The 18322-nt window shown below is 45.0% G+C and overlaps 1 protein-coding gene and 1 pseudogene across 1 annotated transcript in view; one reads left to right on the forward strand and one right to left on the reverse strand.

The window, feature by feature from the left end:
* The window catches only part of MGAM2 (maltase-glucoamylase 2 (putative)), a 95903-nt gene that overhangs the window by 39881 nt on the left and 37700 nt on the right, over positions 1-18322 (reverse strand). The window contains exons 16-25 of the mRNA XM_085005247.1: positions 13268-13439; positions 12418-12534; positions 8604-8761; positions 8388-8472; positions 6755-6811; positions 5680-5804; positions 4284-4372; positions 3224-3273; positions 2070-2237; positions 532-687 (exon numbers count right to left, since the gene is read on the reverse strand). Coding sequence (XP_084861373.1) covers positions 532-687; positions 2070-2237; positions 3224-3273; positions 4284-4372; positions 5680-5804; positions 6755-6811; positions 8388-8472; positions 8604-8761; positions 12418-12534; positions 13268-13439 — 1177 coding nt within the window. The remainder of the gene's footprint in view (positions 1-531; positions 688-2069; positions 2238-3223; positions 3274-4283; positions 4373-5679; positions 5805-6754; positions 6812-8387; positions 8473-8603; positions 8762-12417; positions 12535-13267; positions 13440-18322) is intronic.
* Positions 2481-2594, forward strand: LOC146394897 (U6 spliceosomal RNA; annotated as a pseudogene).

The raw sequence follows: 18322 nt of genomic DNA on the forward strand, positions 1-18322 counted from the left end.
CTTAAGGGTGAGTGGTGACGTGCCAGTAGGACCTTGATCTGAGACTGGAGTTCTAAGGCAAGGTTCCCCTCCCCGTGGCCCTATTGTCCTTATTGTGACCTTAAGGAAACCACTTATTTCTTCTGGCCTTCAGTCTATTTTTCAAACAGAGAGAAGCAGACTTATCTTATTTACGGCATGGACTTTCCAACAGATGGAAAGAATTACTTAAAATACTCAATGCATTCCCAACGAGTTCATCCTAAGTTTAAAAAAACGTGGGGTGTTGAGTGCTGTGACTGGAGGAAAGGGAGCGCCAGAGAGGCAACGAGTTTCTTCTAGTTCAGGGTGAAACGCTGAGCACCTATCCCACGGCATGAACAAAATAATTCATCGCTTGGCACAGTATAATTTTCTTCCTAAAGTCGGACTGCCTACCGTTCAACCCATCAACATTTAGCCCGTGTTTCCCAAGTGCCTACTTGCTGGTGGGACACTGTTTGCAGCTTCCTGCTCCCTGTGGTTATCTGGTCACCTGCTCCCGGTCCTTACCTCCCACAGGCACCCCCGCTGCTGGCAGTTCTCCTCGGAGACCACAGGCTCCTCGGGGTAGCAGTTGAACTTCTGCAGGTCATGCACTGGAAGATTCCACTCAATGGAGAATTCTTGTCCCAGTAACAGTCCCTGGAGATCAGGGATGCTCACCACCTGAGGGAAGAGGAAGGAAGCCACGATGGTGAAGTTGATGGCGTGGGGCTGCCTGGATCACGTCCTTCCCTGATGGGCTGGGAGTCAGGATCGGGGGAGCCCTCTGTCCATCAACCGCTTTAACGTGGGCTATTTGTCACACTGTCTTTTCTCCTCTGGGGCTTTTGACCTTCCTGTCAGGAAAACGAATCTGACTTATTCCTGACCATGTTAAGGAATATAGATCACAAGCACAGTTGGCATTTCAAATTCATTGCCCCCTGGGTACTGCTGCTCATCCATTTTAATAACAATGGGAGTACTTAGCACAGCTCAACGTTACTGAGTATTTACATGGGTCAGGCGCTGTGATAACCACTTTATATGCTTTATCTCTATTAATCCTATAAAGCAACCCTGTGCTATGAATAATATGGCTCTCTCCATATTACAAAACAGAACCCTGAGGTTCAGAGAGGTTTGCTGCTTTGCCCACAGCTAGGCACAGAAGAGCGAGGATTAGAATGCCCTAAACCCAAGCTCTCGTCCTCTGCTACATGTGTTGTCATAATGGAAGGGGGCTACCCTAACAAACAGTGAATTTCCCAGTGCTTGAAATAGTCAAGAGATTATCACGTAAGGGAACCACTCCATAAGAGAAACCGCAGATCACCCCATCGTGTTCTTCTAAACTCTTTCTGTGATGGTATAAAAAGAGCTTAAAACACTAAGAAAAAATAAAATACCAACAGTGTCTCAAAGAAAGTCTTTAACTTAGATGAGAGAACACACGTGTAAATACTCTCTAGAACTAGGCCAATTTATTGAATAATATTGTCTTTCTTTTCTTTTCCTTTTTTTTTTGGTCTTTCTAGGGCTATACCTGAGGCATGTGGAGGTTCCCAGGCTAGGGGTCAGATCAGAGCTACAGCTGCCGGCCTACGCCACAGTCACAGCAACCTGGGATCTGAGCCACGTCTGAGACCTACACCACAGCTCACAGCAACGCCAGATCCCCAACCCACGGAGCAAGGTCAGGGATCGAACCTGTGTCCTCATAGATACTAGACGGGTTCTCTAACTGCTGACCCACGACGGGAACATCAATTGAATAATGTTTTCATAATACTACATCTGCGGTTAGCATGTCTGCGTTTAAATTTGCCCAGAGGAGAACTGCTTTCTTTCAGGGTCCCAACTCCTACTGTCTTCTTCAGAGTCCTAATGCAAACAAAGCTCAAGCGTCCATATGCAGGGGATTCTCCCTCTGCATCCCTGTGATTTTCCAGCGAGCCAGCTGTCTCTGTGACCGCCCAAAGTCAAAAGAGCAAGGGACAGCTGGCCGTCAGAATCTCAGGCCGGAACTGTCAGTGAGGGGGTCACAGGAATGCACAATATCCCACCTTTGTCGAACTGGTGTAGACAACGTTTGAAATGGGGGTGGCAGCATTATTAAGGAAGACAGTAAAATTAGCAGGTTCCTTGTCCATTCCCAAGATTGTGATATTTGTAAATGTGAGTCCGTTGGGGTCTGTGTACGTATTTTTTATAATCTTTGCCTGGAGACGGTTCTGGAGGAGAAAAATAAGTCTGTTTCAAGATCAGATGTATCACACTGTAATTGTGCCCAAGCACCACTCACTACCTTTCTTGCTGAGATCGACGGTGTGTTGTCTCTAAGGTTCTAAATGGTGCCAGGTGTTTCGCTTTGCATTTCTCTAATAATCAGTGGTATCAATCATTATGCTCTAACGAGTTAACTATGTACAATTTTATTTGTCAATTACACCTCAATAGAGTTGAGAAAAAAAGAAGTGCCTGCTTCAGCAGCATATACACTAAAGTTGGAATGTCGCTGGATTTAGAGAAGATGAGCAGAGCCCCTGCCCAAGGGTGATGCACAAATCTGTGAGGCACTGCATGTGTTTTAAACAAGTCATGAATGGTTACATGATACACAGCACAGTGACTGTCTTTTATCGTATAGTTGATCGTTGCTAAGAGAGTAGATCTTAAAAAGTTCTCATCACAAGAAAAAAATTTGTAACTGTGTGTGGTGATGGATGTTCATTTGACTCACCGTTGTAATCATTTCACAATATGAATACTGAACCATTATGTTGGGCACACGAAACCAATATGATATTACATGTCGATTATGCCCCAATAAAAATAATAAGTTAAAAAATTTCAGGGCTTTGTTCAGAGGTAGAACTTAAACAAAAAAAATAAAATAAATGGTGCCAGGTGATGGTCCCGGAGAAATCTGTCACCCAGACTCATAAGAATCCTAGTTTGTTTTTTTTTTTTTTGGTAATGTTTTGCTTTGGCGTACAGGTTATTTACTGATTCTATTACCCGGAACGAGTTCTTCATCAAACGCATCCTGATGTTCTACAGGCTTACGGGTCTGACAAGATGAAAACTTTCCTTTTGAGGTTAATTCCTCTAGGACCGCTCTTACCCCACATGACCCAGTTTCTACAGCAAACCCAAAATGCAAAAGGCAGTCAGAGAAGAGAAAGTGCACTGTGGGTTCTTCAAAACCAGTACTCACAGAGGTGACAGAAAAATCATACAGAATGTATTTGTTTTGAGCTACAGCATCTGAAAGAGAAAGACGAGGAGGCCCCGTTACTACAGGAGGAGAGAGGCAGGGCACATTCCTCTCTTCACTGGAAACACCTCTGCCACCTAGTCCTGCTCACCCAAGTTCCACCTGTTTTGGCAAACCTCACAGAGGCTCCCTGGACCCCTTCGAGCCTCTGAATTCCGTGGCCCTCTGTGGTGCCCTCTTGCTGGCATTTAAAACACTTTGGCGCCACAGGCCCACTATCTTGCTGGACTGGGACTTCCTCAAGGCAATGTCTATAGCTTATTCATGCTTATTGGCCCTGCGCACAGCACAATAACAAATAGCCAATAAATAATTAATGTTAATTCTACATAGGGCAGGATTTTAGATAGTGAGACCAGAAGCTTATGTGAGGTACTTATATGTGGCAAAAAACACTCCCCAGATTACATATTTGCCCCTCAAGAGCAACCGAGGCAGTATTTTACAAATCTATTAGCAAAATGTTATTTAGTATTAATAATAAAACCTAGAGTGAAGAATAATTAAATCCAGCAATGTCTGCTGCTTTGATAGGGGCAATAACATACAACTTGCTCATTTGAAGTCTCCCCTAATGCATGCGCTTGGCCAACTGAACTTTAAGAATAAATTGATTCTGGAGTTCCCATCGTGGCTCAGTGGTAATGAACCCGACTAGTATTCATGAGGACACAGGTTCAATCCATGGCCTCGCTCAGTGGGTTAAGGATCTGGTGGTGCCATGAGCTGTGGTGTAGGCTGCAGATGTGGCTTGGATTCCATGTTGCTGTGGCTGTGGTGTAGACCACCAGCTGCAGCTCCAATTTGACCCCTAGCCTGGGAACTTCCATATGCCATGAGTGCAGCCCTAGAAAGACAAAATAAAAAAATAAGAAAGAAGAAACTGATTCTAAGCTATAGCAATCAGCATTGGTGAAAACAGGGTTCGTGCCATACTGGGCAACTTGCAAAGATGAACTTCCACCGAGAACCATGGTGATGGTGCCATGAGCAAGTCTACCTTTAGATTCACCGTCATCCCAGTACAGCTGCCCCTTTGCTTCTCTCTTATAGTCCAAGGCAATGATGAGTCCCAGGGAATTCCTCCGACTGTAAAAGAGCAATTCTCTATTTCAGAGAAGGAAGAGCTAGAGTGACGTTAAACCAGCCCCCTTCCTGTCCCCGGGACAGATAATCTCCGAGAAAATCCCAGATGCTGAGTCAACGCTGACACTGTATGAAAACACAGAAGCAGGGCGTGGGTGGACGGCAGGCAGCAGAAGGTAGTTCCTGCTGGGTTGGAGCGAGAGCTAACAATCAGCACTCACTGGGTGCTCACCACGTGGCAGGCACTCTTTAAGTGTCTCGTGTACTCTAAATCATTTCTGCTATTTCCTTTGACCCTCTTAATAACTCCAAAAAGTTGAATGACCATCATCACCAATTTACCATGATAAGCAGAAACAAAGAACAGAAGCTGCCCATGTTAACACATTAGGTAAGAGGCAGAGTTAAAGCTTGAGGCCAAACTTTCTTGCTTTTGATCTTGAACCTATTGATTTTCACATAACTTTTTTTTTTTTTTTGTCTTTTTGTCTTTTTAGGGCTGCACCCACAACATATGGAGGTTCCCAGGCTAGGGGTCTAATCAGAGCTGTTGCTGCCGGCCTATACCACAACTGCAGCAACTTGGGATCCGAGCTGCATCTGCGACCTACACCACAGCTCATGGCAACGCTGGATCCTTAACCCACTGAGCGAGGCCAGGGATCGAACCTCTAACGTTGTGGTTCCTAGTTGGATTCGTTTCCACTGCACCACAATGGGAACTCCCACATAACAACACTTTATCTTCTGTTGAACTTGCATTGCATCTCTCATGCTTAAGGGAATCTACTTAAGGACAATTTCTGACCCTAAGGAAATTGTCACGAGTAATTATCTTGACTATTCTTTTCTAAAAACTTACTTATTTTGGCCATACACGCAGCATATGGAAGTTCCTGGGCCAGGGATCAAATCTGAGCCACAGCTGCAACCTGTGCCACAGCTGTGGCAATGCTGGATCCTTAACCCACTGTCCTGGGCTGAGGACTGAACCTGTGCTTCAGCAGTGATCTGCTGTAGAGATCATTGGATCCTTAACCCACACCAGAGTGGGAACTCCTTGACTATTATAATCTGATTCAATCTAAAAGTGAAAGACAATGGAAATGGAAAGGAATTGAGACTACATTTATCTCTGGCTAAATGAAGACTGAGCTGCCAATTCTGGGCTTGAAAGCACGTGAGAAGGATTACTCACTGGAGATGTTTTCCCTTAGTTTATCCGCCTTCCGTCCCTATTTTCCTCTCCTGTAACACCCTGCCCCTTAGAGCACCAGAGCAGTCACCTCTTAGAAGAGTGAGGCACTTACCTGGCCTCTGTGGTTGTGTTTGGCTGCTGGGTGGGAAAGATGTAGCCCCCTCGAAGGTGAAGTCCTATCCTGTCACCTGGCAGTAGCATCTCCACAAATTGTTTCCTCCATTGGGTGGCTACTCCCTAACCATCAAAAGGAAAAAAGATCACATGACCTTGGAGATCAGCTAGTTCAGCTGCCTCATTTTATTTTTTATGTATTATAGTTCATTTATAATGTTCTGTCAATTTCTGCTATACAACAAAGTGACCCAGTCAACCATTTATATAACATAATATAATATATTATAATATAATAATATATATAATATATATATAGCCGTTCTTTTTCTCACATTAGCCTCTATCATATTCCATCTCAAGTGCCTAGGTATAGTTCCCTGTGCTAAACAGCAGGATCTCATTGCTTATCCATGCCACAGCTGCCTCATCTTAAATAAGAGAAAAACAGGAATTCCCATCGTGGTACAGGGGAAACGAATCCGACTAGGAACCATGAGGTTGTGGGTTCGATCCCTGGCCTTGATCAGCTGGTTAAGGATCTGGCATTGCTGAGGCTCTGGCATAGGCTGGCAGCTACAGCTCCGATTAGACCCCTAGCCTGGGTACCTCCATACGCTGTGGGAGCAACCCTAAAAAAAAGACAATAGAGCAAAAATAAAATAAAATAAAAAATAAATAAATAAGAGAAAAATAAACCCCCTCTCCCCCTCCAAAGGGTAGTGCCTTGCCCAAGTCATATAAGCAGTTGATAGCAGAGATTCCAGTCCACCCTATTTCTCTGCAGTACCCCATGCTGTGATTCCACAACTGGGCTTTAATTCTCCAGGTCATCACCACCCAAGATGCATCACTAGTCCAGAGAGCTGCATAGCAGCCAGGCTGATATAATGAAAATTGCCATAAAATCTACCCCAATTATTTCAATGATTCATTGTACATCTGGAAAGGCCTTCTTCCCAGGAAAGTACCCACTAAAAGTACCCCTGTATTATTTTAGCCCAAGACCGCGGCCTCAGAGTTGCCCTCAGCTGGAGGCAGGTCTCCAAGCCCAACAGGGCTGCGTCACTTACAGTCTCATAGTCGTACCAGATGGCGTCCGGTATGTACGCTTTTGCAGAGTCCACACCCTAGGACAACAACAATAACGAGCACTGACTTATGTAATAACTGTATGGGAAAAAAGACTACACACATGCATGTGTATAAACAACTCATTTTGCTGTACACCTGAAACAACACTGTAAATCGATTATAGGTCAATAAAATTTGAAAAAAAGAATGAGCAGGAGTTCCCGTCGTGGCTCAGTGGTTGACGAATCTGACTAGGAACCATGAGGTTACAGATTCGATCCCTGGCCTCGCTCAGTGAGTTAAGGATCTAGCATTGCTGTGTCTGTGGTGTAGGCCGGCAGCTATGGCTCCGATTCGATCCCTAGCCTGGGAACCTCCATATGCCGTGGAAGCGGCACAAGAAAAGGCAAAAAGACAAAAAAACAAAACAAAACAAAACACAAAACCCAATGAGCAGCACTGGCACATCCCTTTCCAGTTTGCACAACACCTTCATACATAGTTGCATGTGCTCCTCTCAACAACCAACAGAGACAGGTGGGATCATCCCACTGTACCAGCAAAACACAGATACTCAGAACAGTTGGGCAGTTTACCCAAAGCAGAGCTGTTTCTAGAAATTACGTTGGTTTTGCTTTGAGGCTCCTGAAAGCAGCAGAGAAAGTTTATTCCCTGAGTGATTTGTAATCTGACAGGTGGGAGGAGAATGAAGCATCTAAGCCCCCAGAAGAGGCTTCTAGGAGGACCACTTGCTAGTTAGCAGGATGGACCATGAGATGCTGTGGCTAAAACATTAGCTCCAAGGGCCTTTGACATGAGTTCCTGGGCCATCTCTCATGTTTATAAATGGATCCATTTCTAAACATCAGCAGGACCCCTCCCTATTCTTCCCCTCTCACCCCTGCCCCAAACTCCACTTAGGAAGGGTGTGTGTGGTCCCTCACACACAGGCTCCAGCATAACACACCTCCCACTCCCCACCCAGCATCTCCCTCTCCTTTCACACACCTCTCCCCACCTCTTCTCTTTTGCCACTCCCACCCCAGGAGCACACGCTCTCTGGTCCAAGGGAAACACAGACAGCTGGCCAGCCCGAATGCGCAGGCATTTAAAGCCCCCATCAGTACCACGGCCACATGCTTAAGGAAATAAGCATTCAGGTAATTTTGCAAAATATAGATTGTTTTGCTTGGTAAAGAGTTGAGATCAAGAATTACAATTTTTCGGAGTTCCCATCGTGGCTCCGCAGAAATGAATCTGACTAGCATCCATGAAGTTGCGGGTTCAACGCCTGGCCTCGCTCATTGGGTTAAGGATCTGGCATTGCCATGAGCTGTGGTGTAGGTTGCAGATGCAGCTTAGATCCCGCGTTGCTGTGGCTCTGGCGTAGACTGGCGGCTATGGCTCTGATTCGACCCCTAGCCTGGGAACCTCCATGTGCCTCAAGTGTGGCCCTTAAAAAAAAAAATTACAATTTTTCTAATTTCCAAACTTTCATGATCTGTCTCTCTCACATTCATATATTAATACATATATAAACGCAGCCACAGAAACTCAGGACCCACTTCTTCAGCTATAGAGCAATGAGGACAAGTGGGAAAGTCCACCCCATTGTTGAGATTATAAACACACTTCATATAAAACAGGCGTGATGAGGAGTCCAGGCCCCCAGAGGAACTGCTCGTGCACCTCCCACGTGGCTGGGTCCTGGTAGAACCTGGAAAACAGAGAAGGCAGGTGAAGCCTCCCTGATAGGACAGCAGCACATTCCCTACTAACCTTACTGCTACTAACGAAGTAGGGGAACTTGGGATCTGAAAAGGATTCTTTGCAGGTCAGAAAGCTTACTCATGGACGAGGGGCCTGGCTACGGTCTCCCCCAAGGAATGAGCTCGGTAGAAAAGGGTGTAGAGATAGGGCAGCAGGGTGTAGCGGATGTTCAAATAGTGTCTGGCGGAATTCAACAGCGTTGAGTTGTTTTCACTAAAGGCAGCCGGATCCTGGTCCTAGAAGAAAATGTCAGCAATTACTAAATATTTCCATCAATATTTTCAAGGGCCCTGTTGATAAGAAACTTTCTCAAAAGGGAACCCTCCTACACAGTTGGTGGGAATGTAAATTGGTACAACCAGTATGGAGAACAGTATGGGGTTTCCTTAAAAAACTAAATATAGAACTATCTTATGATCTAGCAATTCCACTCCTGGGCACAGACCCAGAGAAAATTATAATTTGAAAAGATACATGCACTCCAATGTTCACTGCAGCACTATTTGCAAGAGCCAAGACTTGGAAGCAACCTAAATGTTCATCAGCAGATGAAAGGATCAAGAATGATACATATATACAATGGAATATTACTTGGCCATAAAAAAGAATGAAATAATGCCATCTGTAGCAACATGGATGGACCTAGGAGATTATCATACTAAGTGAAATAAGCCAGACAGAGAAAGATAAATATCACATGATGTCACTTACATGTGGAATATGCTTTTTAAAATGACACAAAAGACCCTATTTATAAAATGGAAACAAACTCACAGATTATGAAATCAAATTTATGGTCACTAAAGGGAAACCATAAATGGGGAAGATGGGATTAACATATATATGCTACTATATATAAAATAAATGAAAACAAAGATCTACTCAATATTCTGTAATAATACAGGCGGGAAAAAAGAATGGATATATGTCTATGTATAACTGATTCACCTTGCTGTACACCTGAAACTAACACAACATTGTAAGTCCACTAGTCAACTATGCTCCAATAAAATTTTCAAAAAAAGAAGAAGCTTTCTCAGATGAAAGTAGCAATGTTTTCCAACTTGGAGGATGAGAAAGCATTTCCAGAACTGAAAGGACCTTGGTCCTGCGCCTTCATTTTATAGATTCAAAGAACAGCAGCTACAAGGCTCTTGCAACGTAAAACTGCAAGCAGGAGGCAGAGTTTACATTTGACACACGTTGTCTCCGGCAGCCTCGGGGTGATGAAGGAGCCCACAGAGGTTGCCATGGAGGTAAAGGTGCTGGTTGGGTCCGTCCAAAGCTGCTCCAGTTTATGTCACATATTCAGGTTTCTCAGGAGTTCCCGTTGTGGTACAGTGGTTAACGAATCTGACTAGGAACCATGAGGTTGTGGGTTCAATCCCTGGCCTTGCTCAGTGGGTTAAGGACCCGGTGTTGTGAGCTGTGGAGTAGGTCACAGATGCAGCTCGGATCCCGCGTTGCTGTGGCTCTGGCGTAGGCCGGTGGCTACAGTTCCTATTAGACCCCTAGCCTGGGAACCTCCATATGCTGGGAGCGGCCCAAGAAATGGCAAAAATGACAAAAGAAAAAAAAATTCAGGTTTCTCATAATGCTTCTTCTGGCTAAGCAGATTAAGGCCGTAACTCCTCCCACAAAAGAATCTGAAAGCCACTGCCTTAAGCCGCATTGCCTACTCCATGATCTATAAGCCCTCTCTTCCTTTCCTTACACTTTCAGAAATGTGCAATTTTAAGATTCGTTTTAAATTTTCAATTTAGGCTTGTCTGTAATGTTTTCACCATTGAAATGTGTTTTATTCTCTCTATTCCAAAGACAGTGACTTCTATTTGTTCTCCAATACACAATGTGCAGAAACAAAATCATGAAGAAAGTTTTTAGATTTTATCCAAGAACAAAGAAAAATCCCTTTAGATGGGAAATCTAATTCTCTTGGGACCCAGAAACAGAAATTTCCATTGATGATGGGCAGTTGTTTCGTTCATGTCCATTGTAATTTTATTATTTATTTATTTATTTTGTCTTTTTGTCTTTTCTAGGGCTGCACCTGAGACATATGGAGGTTCCCAGGCTAGGGGTCTAATCGGACCTGTAGAGCCACAGCAACGCCAGATCCGAGCTCATCTGCAGCCTACACCACAGCTCACGGCAACGCTGGATCCTTAACCAGCTGAGCGAGGCCAGGGATTGAACCGGCAACCTCATGTTCCTACTTGGATTCATTAACCACTGAACCACGACGGAAACTCCTATCGTAATTTTAAAGATGTGAAAGATATGCATGCCATATTTAGACCTGGCATCCTGTACTGTATTACTGGAACTGAATTTTAGAGGAAACTCTCTGAATTTATTACCCTTTTCTTGGTTCCTTAAGATGTCCATTTCCGCCCTCCACAAAGAACTACTCCATGAGACCACTCCGCCCCTGCAGTGTGGAGTTCATGAAAACCCCGAGTCCAGATCCCAAAGAAAACAACCCTCCACAACCTCCTTCCCTTTGGTCTCCATCCAAGATAGTCCAGAGCTAACACTGCCCATGATGATGGCTACACGGTACGTGAGGCCGTTAAACACCTGAGATGCGGTCAGTAAGAATGAGGAACTGAGTTTTTAACTTTACGTGATTTTATTTAAACAGAAACCAAAATAGAATTAATGTAAAATAGCTTTTCCATTAAACATCATTGTTTTGGCAGGATTACATTTCCTCCAACTGCTTAAAATTTAGCATCCAAATTGCTATGTGTTGCCACTGTCACGGGCACCCTGAATTTTGAAGACTTAGTGGAAAGAATATAAAATAGCTCATTAATATGTTGGGTTAAACCCAGGTAGAAATGATAATGTCATGGATATACTGAGTTGCATAAAATATTTCAAGAATAATTGCTCCTGTGTCTTTTCATGTCTTAAATTTACACTTAAACATACATGCGTGGCCCGCATTATCCTTCTATTGGACAGTGCTCATCAAGAAGAAGGGAGAAGAGGCACTGTAACCTAGCAGCCCAACGGCACCTCTCCATCAGGTCCTTCCAGGCCGTCTCTTCAGGAAGTGCGCTTGCCCTACCTGCTCCCAGCCACCTGCTTAGAAGGTCAGAAACAGCATCTTTCTCTAGATCACCAATGGCTAGGAAGGCCCAGGGATACAGTACTTGCCTGTGAATCTTTCCCAGCTTAGAGACATGTCACTGGATAAAGTCAAGAACTTGAGCTAAAATGAGGCTTGGTTAAGTGACTCTGATGAGCCCATTAAGAGTGAAACCACATGGATGTGAAAGATTTCAACCACAGATTATATCATTAAAAGCAAGGGCATCCCTCCTTACTCACTCCTGCCATCACCAGAAACATCTCCTTAAGGGAGACTTTGAACCTACAGCCACACACCTGACCATCAAAAACTGGGACTCCAGATAGAAGAGGATAAAAGGGTCATGAGAAGCAGCAGGATGGTCTCCCAAAACCACTCATAGAAAGACGGAGTGTTGTAACCAGGTGGGAAAACGTTCAGATCGCCGCCCTGCCCTCCCTAAACCCTTCCTCCATATCTAGGAAGGGGTCTCCCTTATAGAGACAGAAGTAAAATATCCGTGAACTCCAATCCTTTCGTCTTATCTAAGGTGGAACAGAAGTGACAGCAAAACCACAGACACCTTAACAAGCCTCCTCACCTTTGTTGATATGTCTCCAAATAGAAAAGCATCCAATTATATACACATGGTTCCCCACAGGCCTTCATCCCAATTCCCTGCTTTTTTAAGCCTAACACCCAGGATTTACCTATTCTCCTCCTGCACTGAGGACCAATCTTCTTCAACCCCTCTTTGAGTACACGCAGAGCAGACAATCCAAGAAGTTTCCACCACTTTTCTTGGAACCTTACCCTGAACCCAGGCCCGTTGTGATTCCTCGATAGCGGATAAAATGCTCCAAGCTGCATCCACCTTCTGCAGAGTTCCTCTGTGACATTTTCTGTATAACCACAGATGTTGGCGCCCACCTGGAGAATCAGCACACACACAAGCGCAGTGGTCAGTGAGGAAGGTGAAGGCTCTGACTGGGTACCTATGTAACAAGGCAAAGGAGGACCTCTTGTTTGCATTCTTCCGTGTTTAAGGAAGTCCCAGGCTTCCAGGGCAAGCCTCCAGCTAAAGGGAGGAAGAAGCAAGTATGCATGGTGGATCTACTGTCAAGAGGAAGAATGACTGTTGTTTCAAGGGCGCATCCTCAATGTTCAGTTCCCAATTTCTTTTTTCTTTTCTTTCTTTTTAGGGCCACACTCGCAGCATATGGAGGTTCCCAGGCTAGGGGTCAAATCGGAGCTGTGGCTGCCAGCCTATACCACAGCCACAGCAATGCAGGATCCGAGCCCTGTCTGTGACCTACACCACAGCTCGCAGCAATGCCAGATCCTTAACCCACTGAGCTGAGCAAAGCCAGGCATCAAACCTGCGTCCTCATGGATGCTAGTCAGATTCGTTAACCGCGGGGCCTTGATGGGAACTCCCTGATTTCATACTTTGCTGTTTACTGACACTCTGCTGATGGAATTTTTCTATGATACTAATGCATTTTACCCATGGTGTCTCTTTCCCAACTTCAGAGAGTCCATGGATGGCCACCCAAAGACAAAGTTTTACCACCCTACCTTCAGAAGGCAGTTTACACAGCACTGATTAAAACAACGTCAAAGGATAACGGGTGAAGGTCCCCTGATTGAGAGTGAAACTCACCATGGGAATGCCAAATAGGTTGAATTCCAGGATACTGGGAATGGACCATCGGAGATCATCCCATGTGGCTGCGTTGTCCCCCAGCCAATGACCAGCAAATGTGCCAGATCCGGCAAAAGTAGAACGGGACAGGATGAAGCCTCTTTTATTGGAGAGGATGGCCTCCATCGCCCTGAAAAGGAACTCTGTTAATTAACTGTGAAGTGAGCTGTGAGCATCTAGGACTCTCTCATACCCAGGGCAGTAATGGGCTTTCCAACCAAACTCAGAAAAAAAAACATCAAAGTATCATGAGTCAGGTGAGCAAATTAGTTTAGCATTTTAAGAGCTTCTTTCCCGCTTCTGCATATAAAGTTTCAGATCTCACAGGACAGGACAAACCTCTACAGTCCAGTCCCCCAGGGAGTTTCTCTAGGTCCCTGTCTTCTTGACTGTGTTTCCTCTGTCTTGTTGGATCTGGTTGTGCTCTTGGCTTTGGGTCAACCACACACTAGAACCATGTTTTGAGGTCTTGGCCTCATCTTCTCCCTCTAGACAAAGTTCTCCCAATGTGCCTTGGCCATGCCTTGGTGCCCATTGACAATCCTGTTTGTTAGCACAATGCCAGCTTGGGCTGGAACCCTGTACCCACTGCTGGCCTAAGAGTTTGTACACCAGCTGGGCTCCAGGCACCTGGGTACCTCTGAAGCTTCAGAACTTATTATTAGCAGCAATCCCCGATGTTAGAAAATCATAATATCTACAAAATAATATTAATTGAAACGAGAACGCCAAACAAAATGCTAAATCAAGTGACAAGTAAAATGTCAACAATGACATATGACACTTTCTGCAAAGTATATACTATTCATATCGTATTACACATAAATATTACGTATCAAATAAAACTATAAGAAAGGAATTAAAATGGGGATTGTTAGACATGGGAGGCTCTTTTCCCAGCTTTTATTCTGCATGCGCTTTCACGTAGGCACTTTACTGAAATTTCCATGCCTCCCTTCTCCTTCTACAGTTCGTACCTTCCTTTGGATTCCAAAATCAGGATGGTAAAGCCCAAGCCACCACTGCTGCTAGCGCTCTGCAGGCAAGCGCTTCTACCTTTCCTTCCAATGCGTGGTCTGAGAAAAGCGTACCACCAGGCACCAGGTAAGTCCCCCCAGACCCTACCCCCACCTCCAGTGCTGCCCCACTGTGTGTTCCCAAGGTCATTATAGAGGGTCTCTAAATGCAGAATGCCTTAGAATGACTCAAAGGAGAACACTCGGAACTGGAAGACTGGTTTATGGAAGTTAAGTGCCCTGTTCTGACAATTTAATGACCCCGGATGGGAGTAGGTTGGCAGAGAGGGCCCCTTCTTCAAATTTCATCCCCCTTCCCCTTTGATTCAGATACTTTGCCTTCATTACCACTAGCTAGAGGGTTTATTCCATTCTGCCACCATCAGACACAAAAGAAACATATTCAACTTAGTGTGAACTGAAACAGGGATGAAGTTATCTGAGGTTTCTGGTTTGTTTGTTTGTTTGTTTATTTTAAGGGCCGCACCTGCAGCATATGGAAGTTGTCAGGCTAGGGGTCGAATGAGAGCTGCAGCTGCAGGCATACGCCACAGCCACAGCCACACCACATCTACACTGCAGCTTTCAGCAACACTGGATCCTTAACCCACTGAGCAAGACCCATATCATCAATGGAGACTATGCTGGGTTCTTAGCCCACTGAGCCACAGTGGGAACTCCTGGTTCAGGCCACTACGGTAACACAGATGAGACAACCGCCTGTTTTTTCCCAGCTCAGACAGACAATCTTATTCAGAGATGCTTACGTGTCTATTTTCTGTCCCTAGGTTCGGTTTATTTATGGTCAGGTTCTGATCTCTGGGAGGATCTGCTATTCTGCGTTCAGTCTAGAGGCAGATGGATTTCATCCTTTGGGGAGATCCGTAACCACTGTGCTTCCAGGTAAGGTAGAGCCAGAGAGTCATCAGATCTAGGACTTCCCTTCTCCTGATACCCAGATCCTACTGGATGGATCACTTATCTGTATTTACACCAATTCTGCCTCATGCCCAAAGGCCAAGTTATGTTTATTCCCACTGTTCTCTGGGAATTTAGGCCATTCTGCCCAACCCAGGGTAGTCATAGCTACCTTTTAGCTATTAACCACAGCTAATGGAATGTATTCATCAGCCCCACCATGGCGTCACAGGACTTGACCACACCTGGAGACAATAACAATAAAGCAACTTAAACCCTCTTTCCTTCCCCCTGCCCGTCCCGACGCTGCCTTCCTGCCCTGGACAGTTATCCACTCCCTCTCCCACCTTCCACTCTTGCAGAGATGCATCTAAGAGTCCAGGTCGATCAGAACAGCAAGGGGCCATGGGAAACAATAAGCTGAGTTTCTCATGTCAAAGATGAGGAAACTGTCTTGTGAATCTAGTTATTAACTAGATCATTACTTATTGTTATTTACTATTATTCCTGTTATTTCCTCGGAAAGGTAGAGTGAGAGACAAAGAAGCCAAAAAATACAAGATAGCAAAATCAGAAATGTGTGTTCTTCTTGAAGCTTTTTTCCCCATTGAGATAAAAAATCCTTGTTTACTAGACAAGGGTTCTCTCTCACCTGGATAATCCAGCATTAATACAAAGTCATGCGGGCAAAATGGTGCCAGAAAACAGACTCAGCACAGTCTCTGCCTCTAGAATTAAGTTCCCTGGAGGCTCATCCCGTCCTCGTCCTCAGGCCAGGCATTCATTCAACAAGTGTCTTTAGTTCACACATGAAGGATAGAGGGGCAACTTTGCCCTCAAGAAATTCACAGGCCAGCAAGAAAAAAAAAAATGAATACTTAAAAAGGGTAAGATTTTTGGAGTTCCTGTCGTGGTGCAGTGGAAACGAATCCAACTCGGAACCATGAGGTTGCAGGCTCGATCCCTGGCCCCACTCAGTGGGTTAAGGATCTGGCATTGCTGTGGCTGTAGTATAGGTCGGAAGCAACAGCTCTGATTAGACCCTTAGCCTGGGAACCTCCCTATGCCATGAGTGCGGCCCTGAAAAGCAAAAAAAAAACCAAAAACAAACAAAAAAGTAAGATTTTTCATATTAAACATATTGCAGTATTAACAAAGGTCGCACCAAAAGAGGAACCAATGTTTTCTAGAAATGTTAGGACTGTTTCTAGAACGAACATCGGAGATGAGGTTTTTTTAAGATAAGCATCAGTCTGTACAATGGTCAGGTGAGGGAAGGCCATTCCATGCAGACAGAACAGCAGAAGTGAAGACAGAGGAATAAAACAGCTTTTTGATTTGGGAACAGTAAGCAGTCATATTTCACCAGTGCATAAAATATGAGAAGTGGCAAAGATGAAAGAAAGATTCTAAGGGAGGGTTGGGTTCTAAAACCCCTAACAGGTTTTGTCAAGGTGATTAGATTTTATTGTATGGAAAGTACCAAGCACAAGTAACTTTACGCTGGAGAGTGAAATGAGCAGACCTGTGATTCAGAAATCACTTTGGCAGCAGTATAGAGAAGTGCTTCTGTTGTTGTTGTTGTCTTTTTAGGGCCACACCTGCAGCATATGGAGGGTCCCAGGCTAGGGGGTAAATCAGAGCTACAGCTGCTGATCTACACCACAGCCATAGCAATGCCAGAGCCGAGCCACGTCTGCGACCCACTGAGCAAGGCCAGGGATAGAACCTGCATCCTCAAGGATACTGGTCAGCTTCGTTTCCGCTGAGCTGTGACAGGAACTCCTAGAGAAGTGCTTTTTAAACTTTAACATACATTCAATACACCTGGGGGTCTTGTTAAAAGGCAGATTCTGATTTCGAGGTCTAGAGTGAGGCCCGAGATGCTAACGCGTTTCCAGGTGAGCTCATGTTGCTGGTCCTTGGCCCATGCTCTGAGCAGCAGGAATAGAGGACCGATCAGTGGGAGACCAAGCTGAATTCAGGGAAGGGAGAAGAGTCACGGGAGTAGTGTAATGCTGTGTACAAACAATGACGACGACCTTAACTAAGAGGTGTCAGTGGGGAAAGAAAGGAGACAGTTCTAGAAGTATTTTAGAATCAAAAGGATCAAAGACCGATGACACGTGAAGGTGTGAGACAAAGAACTCAAAGATGACACCAGGTTTCTGTCTGGGGAGTCTGGTAGATGGGGATGGTGCTGCCACCAACCAAGGTAGGGAATTTAACAGCTTCAAACATGGTCAGCTAGGGAGTTCACGGCGTGGTGCAGCGGAACCGAATCAGACTAGAAGCCATGAGGTTGGGGTTCGATCCTCGGCCTCGTGAAGTGGGTTAAGGATCTGGTGTTGCCATGAGCTGTGTTGTAGGTCACAGATGTGGCTTGGATCTGGTGTTGCTGTGGCTGTGGTGTAGGCCGGCAGCTGTAGCTCTGATTCCACCACTAGCCTGGGAACCTCCATATGCTACAAGTGTGGCCCTGAAAAGCTAAATAAATAAATAATTAAAATAAAAAAGGTTAGCTAGCGTGTGGGGGCTGTGCAGAAACAGGTAACAGAGTAAGGTGCATGCTAGTGGAAGTATTATAAGATGCTCAATTATAGAAGGTCAGAGGGTATAGTTTCGGATATCTGGGTCTGAAGAACAGGGAAAGATCTAAGCTATAACTGTAAATTTAATAAATAAAAAATCCCAGATCAAATCACAGTAAACGCCAGGAGAAGAAGGCTGAGGATTGATTCCCAAGACTTGTCAATAGGAAGAGAGTAGACCTTATACAAAAAAGACCCTGATGCAAAGTCTGAGAAGGGGCAGCTGGGAAGAGAGCAGCAGTGCCAGGACAGAGGGGCGTCTTGAGACCAAAGGAGCACTCGGTGCTGCCACACGGGCAGGGAAGTCGGGTAAGAGAGGGCCTGAGAAACATCCCATAAGCACATCAAATCTCCCTGATCCCCACTGTGGAGGTCCAGAAACACCAAAGCAAAAGGAAAGAAGCAGAGAGAGATTGACAAACTCTTTGCTAAGCCACTGGAAGATCCCCCAGCCAATTCTGCCTTACAAATCCACAATTAAAATCTCC

The sequence above is a fragment of the Sus scrofa genome, chromosome 18 (genome assembly GCF_054392235.1).
Source record: "Sus scrofa isolate SSC_HxYL_T2T_F1_AM1 chromosome 18, Sscrofa_HxYL_maternal_Yorkshire_Landrace_v2.0, whole genome shotgun sequence".
NCBI classification, from domain to species: domain Eukaryota; kingdom Metazoa; phylum Chordata; class Mammalia; order Artiodactyla; family Suidae; genus Sus; species Sus scrofa.